The sequence below is a fragment of the Amblyomma mixtum genome, chromosome 2, assembly GCF_055824585.1.
Source record: "Amblyomma mixtum isolate Tamu chromosome 2, ASM5582458v1, whole genome shotgun sequence".
NCBI lineage: Eukaryota > Metazoa > Arthropoda > Arachnida > Ixodida > Ixodidae > Amblyomma > Amblyomma mixtum.
The window spans coordinates 214,855,171-214,865,776 of record NC_143013.1 but is presented as its reverse complement, the minus strand read 5'-3'; the positions used below and the strand labels follow the sequence as shown (position 1 = coordinate 214,865,776).

At 48.3% G+C, this 10,606-nt stretch overlaps 1 protein-coding gene across 1 annotated transcript; it reads left to right on the top strand.

Annotated features, from left to right (window-relative positions):
• The first annotated feature begins 4,629 nt into the window (after nt 1–4,629).
• Nucleotides 4,630–5,851, top strand: LOC149362524 (sulfotransferase 1B1-like). Its single transcript, XM_089569739.1, has one exon. It carries the CDS (start codon nt 4,630–4,632, stop codon nt 5,587–5,589), a length of 960 nt encoding a protein of 319 aa, XP_089425865.1. The 3' UTR covers nt 5,590–5,851.
• The last annotated feature ends 4,755 nt before the right edge of the window (nt 5,852–10,606 follow it).

Sequence of the window (10,606 nt, the reverse complement as noted above, 5' to 3'; positions counted from 1 at the left end):
GCAGAGCACACGGGCACCTTTTCCATTGACAGTCCGTTTTCGCTGACGGATTATAGTGGTTTACATTAACGTTTTTTTTTCTTTAAACAGTGAGACACCTGTCACCTGGCTTCCATTTCTAATGAAATAATTCTACACGTGCGCGTCCCCTTGCACTAGCTCAGTCGTCTATTCAATGCTTGTCATGCCTCTTTATTGAAGGGCATTCGATATTGCAGAGGATACGGCTAACAGGAAGCAGGACAGGAACAGACGCACTCGATGGACAAGCGCTCCCATGCATTTTCTATGGAGGACAGAGAGTACTTGGCAGATCGGCTTATAAGCAAGATCCAGGAGCAGACCATTCCGAGAAGCATGCACCCTGAATATCATAAGAAGAGAAGAAAGGCTAGCGCTAGCGCCATGAGAAGAACATGGGGCGCGATGGCAGAGCAAATTTACGTGGACACGTAGGACCAGTCGACAGAATACCAGCAATAACTTGCACGGCTGCACAAGGAAAACTCGTTAATGGGGCATGAATTCGATGCCAGGGAATCGTCTAGGCTGAGGAAACAGAGATAGCTTTGGCGGTGGTTTGCAGGAAACGTCTCTTGTGTCAATACGGGCTCCCAGACTGCACGTCGCAGCTATACAAGAGGAAGGATTGTTAAACGTGCAAACAGAATACTCAGTACTAAAGACTTCCAATACACAGTCATAAGGACCCTAGAGCACTCTGCGGATGTTGGAAATGAAAGCGCTCACGCCGTTGCCCATGCGCTATTACCCCTCGTCCCCCGACATTCACAGGAACATAATTATTCTGAACCGCTCTTAAGCTAGAGTAAATTACCCCAACATTTGAGATTAACGAGCAAAGTGCACGCCGAACCACACAAAAATCAAAACAGGGAGGAAGGGGTCATTTTAAGGAAATTGCAGTTGAGTACTTATATAAATCCTCTCAAATTCACCTATGTATGTTTCCAAATTCCTACGATCCGCATAGCACCTTCTATATGGTGGTATATGGTATGGGCATGCCAGAAAAACCCACCTCTACAAAGAATCAATGACTCAACAATTGAGGGACTGGGATGCGCCGCTGCTCAGCTCACATTTGGAATGCCTGCTTTCGCTGGTGAACCGGGGGAGAGCAGCGGCAAAAGCCAATGGACTCCTGGAATGATGGCCCACCCACCCACTTTATGCATTAAAAATCTTTCTCTCTCTCTCTCTCTCTATATATGTCGTGCCTCCTTTTCTTTTCGACATTGCATTTATTTTAAAATTACATTTTGACAGGAACGATGTGACAGGAACCATGTGAGAGGCATAATTTCGTTTTTTAATTCTTCTTGTACCGATTTTGCCTAAGAGCTACATCAGGTTAATGGTTTGTTGTTGAAGGTGTTTAACGTCCTAATACGGAAAGGTGACACCTTTCCAATACGGAAAGGTGTCAGGCTGGGAGACACGATCTCGCCAATGCTCTTCACTGCCTACTTACGGGAGGTATTCCGGGGACTGGAATGGGAACAGTTGGGGATAAGAGTTAATGGAGAATACCTGAGTAATTTGTGATTCGCTGATGACATTGCCTTGCTAAGTCACTCAGGACGAGAACTGCAAAGCATGATCAATCAGTTAGACAGGCAGAGCAGAACGATGGGGCTAAGAATTAACATGCAGAAAACCAAAGTAATGTTCAGCAGCCTTGCAAGGGAACAGCAGTTCGCAATTGGTAGCGAGGTGCCGGAAGTAGTAAGAGAATATGTCTACTTAGGGCAGGTAGTGACCGCAGATCCGGATCATGAGAGGAAAATAACTAGAAGAATAAGAATAGGGTGGAGCGCATATGGCAGGTTCTCTCAGATCATGAATGGTAGCTTACCAATATCCTTGAAGAGAAAAGTATACAACAGCTTTATCCTACCGGTACTCACCTGTGGGGCAGAAACGTGGAGGCTAACAAAGAGGGTTCAGCTTAAGTTAAGAACAACGCAGCGAGCTATGGAAAGTAAAACGATAGGTGTACCGTTAAGAGATCGGAAGAGGGCGGAGTGGTGAGGAAACAAACGCGGGTTAATGACATCTTAGTTGAAATCAAGAGGAAGAAATGGGCTTGGGCAGAGCATGTAATGCGAAGGCAAGATAACCGCTGGTACTTAAGGGTAACGGAGTGGATTCCAAGAGAAAGCAAACGTAGCAGGGGACGGCAGAAAGTTAGGTGGGCGGATGAGATTAAGAAGTTTGCGGGGATACAGTGGCGGCAACTGACAAAGGACAGGGTTTATTGGAGAGACATGGGAGAGGCCTTTGCCTTGCAGTGGGTGTAGTCAGGCTGAAGATGATGATGATGATGATGAACGTGCTAAAGCGACTAACGGTACGAGGGACGCCGTGGTGGAGGACACCGATTTTGTTTTAACCGCTTGGGGTTTTTGAACGTGCACCGAAACTGCACAGTAGATGGGCTTCTTGCATTTCGCCGTCATCGAATTAAGACCCCAGCGGCCGCGATGGAACACGTGTCTTACGGGTCAACAGCAGAGCACCATTAGCACTGAGCCACCGCGTAGGTGGACGAAAATGAGGAACACGAAGAGTTAACTTTGACATTGACTTCTTTGCGCTGTAACAAAACGGTATAAGGCGCGAAAAAATGACTGCTTAGACGAAAGATCATCTAATGGGCCCCCTTAGAGAAGACATGCAAGGTCCTCACCTGAGTGCCTGAGTGCCTCACCTGAGTGAGTGAGTGAGTGAGTGAGTGAGTGAGTGAGTTAGTGAGTGAGTGAGTGAGTGAGTGAGTGAGTGAGTGTGAGTGAGTGAGTGAGTGAGTGAGGGAGTGAGTGAGTGATTGAGTGAGTGAGTGAGTGAGTGAGTGAGTGAGGTATAAAACAAGTGAAACATCTCGTTGGTGAATCAAGGAACTCGGGAACTTTATGTGGCAGGCCTGAGACGCTTACGCTTTGTCCTCACTTATTTACCATCCACCGCGGAAATGCTAATTGGATTTTAAGCTACGCTGATTGCGGCGAAGAGCGCCACGTTGTGGGCACCCATATAGAGACAACATAATTCTTATAGCAACTTACTACACCCCCCCCGCCACACACACACCCTCCACCTGTCCCGGAAATGGCTTTGGATGCTTTGGGTACAGGGATAAATTGGTAGGGTTTAACGCAGTTAAACCGAGTAGGCGTGCGAAAGCATATGTACAGCCTGGTTGGCTCATGATTTCGCTTTGCTGGGTCGTCGGCACGTCTGGAGACGATATTGGAGTGAGGTTGAGCTTTGGTCGAAGATAAGCAGATCTGATATGTTCGCGCCGCCAGTGGAAGTTGATGAAGACGACGATGTGGAATGCGCAGCGCGAGAGTTTGTTGCAGTTTAAACCAGGCGTGATATGCTGCGGAGATAGCATAATGCTCTCGTGTAACGCTAGCGAAGATTATCTAATCACGCCACTGCGGGCTTGAAAACCAGTCGCGACAATGCTTATTAATCCTCAAGGTCACCCCCCCCCCCCTCCCCCCATTGGCTGACGCTGACGTGGTGCTCCCTCGAACTTACCCGAGCTTCCTCTCAATGGCGGCGGCTCGCATGACGCTTCACAGAATATATACTGCACACTTTAAGCTTAGCTAGCGTCAAGTAAAAAATGTTGTGTTCTCACCCATTTCTTCCCCGAGTGCGATAAGACGACAGTGGCAATGACAAGGATGCCACTTTCGGGCATTCAGCGCACAGCGTTGCAAAACTACTCACCACTGAATGGCATGGTTACAACCAAGATTAGTATACTCAGCTTTGTCAAACGAGCCTGAACGATGGAACCTGAACGGAGTTGGCGTACGGCACAAAACATCTGGCTGTCGTTTGCGGCAACCAACGCAGTTCGTGTCGAACCTTTCAGATTGCCTTTGCGAGTTACTCAGCGTTTGCAAGATGCGACTGCATAGGTGGTATCGATAGGAGTGGTTCTCCGCTTGCAGAGTAGATTCTGTATAATTTGCCTTTGCGATATTGTGAAAGCTATTTGTAATCAAGAGACTATTCCTAGAGTTCTTCCAGCACCCTGAAAAATTCAATTCACTACTGTTCAGCTGTGAGCAGGGCACCCAAAGTGTTTAAGCCAACTGGAACGCTAAGCAACCGTTATAAGAACTGAAAAGTGAAAACACTTACTTGATCAAGTAAAGAGCCAACAGCGCTGGTGCACTGTCATAGCCGACAATTAACTCGGTTTTACCAGTATATAAAAACACTTTGCATCGCCCTAGCCAATGAAGGCTAGGGCAATCATCAGTATTTGTTTTGGCCGTCAGGTAGCGATTGAAGGTGTTTTGAAAAACACGAATTTGCCGTAATAGTTTAAGCGCAAACACACAAAGCTCATTCCAACTCCTTATTTGAAATACACAAATTTTCTCAAGCCGTAGTTATATGTTTTTCTGCTTTGCTGCTTTGTTGTGCTCTGAATCGGGAGTGCTGGTGGAAGTTACATGCGTGAGCGACATTAGTGCCCCCGCAACATCACGGAGGTCACTCCTGCTGTCCGCGCTCAAAGCCTGTCAATGTTCGAGGATAACGTATTCTTCTATTGTTCATATATTTTCAGACACGGCGGAAAAAATGCAGCGCAAGACACCCAGGTACAAGATTATAGACGGAGTACCTAGGTGCTTAAGCATCGATCCAAACATCCTGAGAGAAAACTTGAAGTTCAGAGCGATCGAGGGCGACGTCGTGCAGTCTGCATTTCCCAAAAGTGGAACGCACTGGGTGCAGTTCATTATTCAGCTTATTCTAAGAGAGGGTGAATCCATCACTACGCACGAAGAACTTAACAAAGAATGGCGCTTCTTAGAGTACGCGGATATTAACGGATGGAAATCTACTCTGCCCCTGAGAAGCTTTTCGACGCACTTGCCTTTGAATAAAGGCATACTGACCGAAAAAGGAAAGTACGTCTACATAGCCCGCAATCCCTGGGATGTGTGCGTCTCCTTCTACAAGTTGGTGAGCAACCTCAGCTTCTACGAGTTCCTGGACGGGACATTCGAAGCGTTTGTGGATGTGTTCGTGAGCGGAAATTTCGGTTACGGTGATTATTTTGAACACGTGGCCTCTGGGTATGCAGTGCGAGAGGAACCCAATGTTTTCTTTATAACTTACGAGGAATTAAAGAAAGACACTCGCGAGGTGGTGTTGAGGCTGGCGTACTTCTTAGGAGAACGATTCGGCAAGGCCTTGGAAGAAGATAAAAAGCTACTTGATCAACTGCTGCATCGCTCGAGTCCCGAATACATGCGAAGCGTGGTGGTCGTCGACTTTTCTGACAATACACTTCCCCAATGGCAAGATTCGCATTCAGCAGAGCAGCCAACCTGTAAAGAAGGTTACGAGGGGGACAAAAACCGATACTCCCTCGTAGGAACTGCGAAGGTAGGAGGCTGGAAGGACTACTTCACACCAGAACTTCTGCGCCGAATGGAGTCCAGGATTTGCGAAGCCGAGAAATCGTCATCGTTCATGAACCTTTGGAAGGACATCAGAGCTGAGGCCCAGCGAATGGCTTGCAGCGGGTCCTAAATAATGCACATGAGGAGAGTGCGAAGGGAATGCAGCTGAGAGAGGAATTTTCCTCCACGTGTCCCGGACAGTGGATTTAATGCGTTAGGTGTTTCTTCACTAGCTAAAAGCGTAAATGCGGAAAGCTGAGGAGAGTGTGTGAAACACCTTAACTTTGACGCAACATGATAAGGCACATCCAATTTTCAGACAACCAAACACTACTCTTGCAAATCGAGTGTCACTCAGAATTTTCGCTTAGTGCAATATCGCTTGAAAAATTGCCACAATGATGACTTTGTCTGGTACATGAGGATTAAAATAAATCTTGGGCGTTTTATTCTGAACTTCGGTATGCTTTTTAAATCCAGCTACATTTGTATGTCAAATGCTGTTTTCCAGAGTAAACAAACGAACATTACAACTGACCTGTCGTTCAGTTCTTTGAAAGCATCGCGGAAGAGATTCGTCTGAGCTTCTGGAGCTTCCAAAGTTCACAGCTGCTCTCAGGGTATAGAAAACAACAATAGCGTAGCTCACCAAATTACGTGACAGAATGATTTTCACAGGGTACTTCAACGCTTTAATTTTGGTTTTTGAAACATAGCCATTTGCATGTTCGGTCTCTATGTTTCGCTGAGGTAAGCCATATAAACCAGTATTCAAGAACAGAATGTCACATATTGAAAAGCGTGTACATCATTTTCTCGCAAGATGCATAAGCTATGAATATGCTTTTGCGATGCATATCTCGAGCCGGTAAAAAGATATCAGTAGCCATAGCCGTCACTCATGCTGTGGCAGGCATATAACTTCCAACCAGCGGGTACCTCTTCTGATTTAATGTTTAAGTAAAGATCTAGAGACTGGCCAGCCGAGTTGCTGAAAGCAAAGCGCAGTAGGCTCGACAAAGAAAATTACTATCCTGTTAGCGTTGCCGTAGGGAAACGTTTGTCGATTAGGTGGTGATAGTAGCCAGTGGACAAGCTGACTTAAATATGAAAGTGGCAGAAAGAGATGAACAATACCTTGCAGAAAAGCACAGTCTTCCCCAAGCACGTTGATGACGGCGGTAAATACAGTCCGCTCAGAATTTCACTTTTGTATTGTTATGAAGCATCTAAATAATGCCGCGAAACTTTGCAGTGTTTGTTCATTCGTCAAAGCTGCCGGCGCGCCGCTTATTCATTGGAACTCTCGGAGGCTCAGGTGCCGTTCCAAGCAGGCCGACCTCCGGCTTTTTCTTTCAGCCTTTGAGCATTTGCCAGCTGTGGTTGCCCTCCAAGAGCCAGGGTAATGCGCCACACTAACAAACTATACGACGTTCCAGCAGGACCCCTCGACTTGTCTACGCGTCCATAGAAATTATACAGCCAACCAGGTCGAAATAGACATGCAACTTGAATGCTCCATGTAATAGTGACCCTCCTCCCACTCCGCAATCAGGACCCACCGTTACACATGCTTAATGCATACTGATATCCGAAATTGCCGAATGTATCATTCGCGCACCTCTTTAGCCGGGCGCTGAGAGTTGCGGGTATTGACCCCCTCCTGACTGTGGGTGATTTCGACTATCCCACTCGGATTTGGGGTTACTGCCATGAAGAGAAGCGGACCGCTTCTCTTCATGCTTCATGCATGATTCATGCGAAGCTTATGTAAACGCTGGGCCTCACTCTTCACACTGACCCAGTCCACTCAACTTGTATAGGCAACTCCGTGACTACGGATACATATCCAGACTTGACCTTCACCCGCATCATTCAGTATACAGACTGGGTCAACACCGAGGAAACCCTCGACAGCGACCACTGCCTCCCGAACCCCACGATTCGGACCCATCCTTTTGCGCGACCTACAACACAATCCCAACTCCCAGACTGGACCAAGTTCAGGCGAAATTATAACACTGCGACACCCACACATCAGCAAGGCTACAAGTCTTGACCAGAACAAGTGGCCTCTGGCCTTCGCTCCTCCGAAACTTAAATTCAGCTCTCTGAGGTGGTCTCTGAGGTGGAAAACCACCTGCTCCACCTGTGGGAGTCCCGGCATTGCCTTGTCCGCCGGTGGCGCCGGAAAAAGCACAAGCGGAAACTTAAAGCTCACATCGCCGAGCTCACCCAACGAGCGGCTGAGTATGCGGCCCAACTCGCCGACTCGAACTGGGTTGACCGATGCAATAAGGCCGTGCGGCAAATGTCAAGCCGCAACACGTGGCGACTTTTTCGCGCCCTAATTGACCCAACGCAAACACGCACGGAAACTCAAAAATACCTCCAAAGAGCTATAGACAGCTTTCAGAGCAACACAACTCAGTTGGCGCACAAGCTCCGACACCAGAACTTGTGCACCACTCAGGACCCCCGCGGGCCGGCGTACTCTTATGCAAGCTCTGAGAACGTTGATCTGGATCAACCGTTCCAGCTCCATGACCTGAGGGCGGCCCTGGCAAAAATGAAACGTGACACCGCTCCGGGTCGGGATAAAATTACAGTTCATGGCCTTGCCAGCTTTCGGAATTAAGGGGACCAGGGTGGTCTTCCAGTCGATGGGGAGGAGACCTTTCCCAAGCCAGATTGAATCAATATAATCTAATTAACATAGGTATGTCGGGTAGGGAGGTTGGCTAACAATCTGACTGTAATTTTGTGCCGAGCCGGAGCAGTGCCGCGTTTTATTTTGGCCTTGACAGCCCTAAGGTCGTGGAGCTGGAACGGTTGATCCAGCTCAACGTTTCCAGAGCCCGCATAAGAGTACGCCGGCCTGCGGGGGTCGTAGGTGGTGCACAAGTACTAGTCCCGGAGCTTGTGCGCCAACTGGCGCATTAATTGTCTCAAATCTCGGTTGACACCCGAACCGCGCCCTAAGGGAAGGAGGAAAGCGTGAGTAGAAGATGAAGTACAGGAAGAGATATGATAGTTTAGGAAAATGAAAATTGGTTTTGAGGTAAAGAAAAGGGTGCAATAGCTAAGTCACTTATTTCAGTGAACACTCAAACCATGCTGTAAGCAAGGGATTAAAGAGCTGGTGAAAGAAGAAAGGAAGAAAGAGGTGGCGCAATAGTAGACAGCGGAAAAACGTTGAGAGATCAGTGCGGTAACCCGCATTGGAGCAATGCGAAAGCATTGACGCCTCCTCGGCACTCGTCGCCTATCGGCAACTTGCTATGACATTATGACGTCACGTCATGAGCTGTCATAGTGATCACACCGATGAATTGCCACCACAGTCTTTTGCTTGTAATTCCCTAATTATTCCGTCAATAAAACCTTTTTTTGATTACTTTTCAATCATCAAAGATTTTATCCCTCTTTCCCTCTTTACCGTGATCGATTGATTTGATCGCTGATCGATTCAATGATCACTGAACGATTGATTGATCAATGAATGGCTAATTAGTGTTAAGAGTGTTCACGACTTTCATTAATCATTGATTGATTTGATTTCGATTAACGACAATTTTTCCCTCGTTTCATCTCAGTGCCCATCTCGGGTTTTCAAATGGGGCGCCACGCGTTGGCTCCGCCCTCACTTCCGGTTTTTCATATTTGGCGCCGCACGTTTCTCTGGCTCTGCCCACTTTTCGGACATTTCTGGCTCCTCTTAATGAACTAATGAACTTTTCATCATAATTATTTTTTCGCCACCAACCTCACGTCATCATCATATGATTACAACCATTGGTTTCGCGCTACCTCTTTAAGTTCCTCACAACTTCTGCAGACACGTTTTGCGGCCACGACCTTGTCGACATAGCCTAATAATGCTTTCGCATTAATGATTTCGACGACCTGGGAATATTTCGTGCACTGACAATGCACAGCACACAAGGACCGTTTTGCGTTTTGGTTCAACTTAAAAACGCGCCCTCCAGCTCAGTAGCCAAGCCCTGTAACCCCTGAGGCAAGTACTATCGGGCACAAGAGTCCACGGACCGTCCCGCGCGATTACGGAGCAGCCAGTAGCGCTCTGCTGCGCGCACTCGTGGTGAGAAGCCTCCTGGCAAAACCGGCGCCTGGCGCATTTGCGTCCTTCATTACGTGCAAGACTGCCGATTTTCTTGCTCTGAGCCGCCGCTCACCAGTTGTCGGGAAGTGCTGCTAGGCGCCGTCGCGGCTTCGGCACGCTGCTGACTCACTCGGGGCTAACAGGCGTCTCTCGCTGGCGTTACCAGTCACTTGCATTCGATTTTGATAAAGCTCGTCGCTCGTATTCGCCGCTTTTCAGGCGCTCGTATGCACCCTAAGCGCAGCGAGCTTGGTGGGAGTGAAAAACATTTATCGTCTATTAAATTTTACAGAAAGGTGATTGGGGTAGGACCCTATTGGCCTTTTCCCCTCACGAGCTTGGCGCCGCTGACCAAGCTGTTGGTCATCCGAATTGCAGCCGCTATGGGTGGGTGGGCAAACTTTATTTAGCAAAAAATGCACCTCTCTCCCTGAGTTTCTGTCGCCGTTCAGTTTCTGTCGCACAAATTCCCTTCCCTATGCATAGTATCACGCCAATGGTTTTTAAATGCCGGTTAAATTCACTGCTTTTCTTTAAAGGGCTTAATCTACTTGAGGCTCCGAGCAGTGCAGACGTGCACTGCATCGCCTCTGACCTCGTGACCTGTTTTAAGGCGAAAGCCTTGCTCGCGGTGTCCGTCCATGCTCACGCTTTCCGTCCGTGCTCGCGGCGCCCGTTCATGCTCGCGGTGTCCATTCTTGCGCTGGAATCGTGCGAACTGTGGCCTCTCCTCCGCGCAGCGGCGCTACCTCCTCCGTAATTTCCTTTCCTCAAATTCATTTTATGCGAAGCATATTAACGTAGATTTCGGGCCTTCGCGCGACGCCCGGCGGTGGCCACCATTGACCTTGAAGTGAGATCACATGATGTGACGTCACGTGATGACGTCACACCGGCTGCAGATGAGGCCTCATATCGCGCCGTCGGACGTCGCCCGGCGGAGGCCTCCACGCTTCGGTTCGCGCCGTCGCGCACGACGCGGTGGCGGCGCCACTATCGCTGCATCACGTGATATGTTATGTCA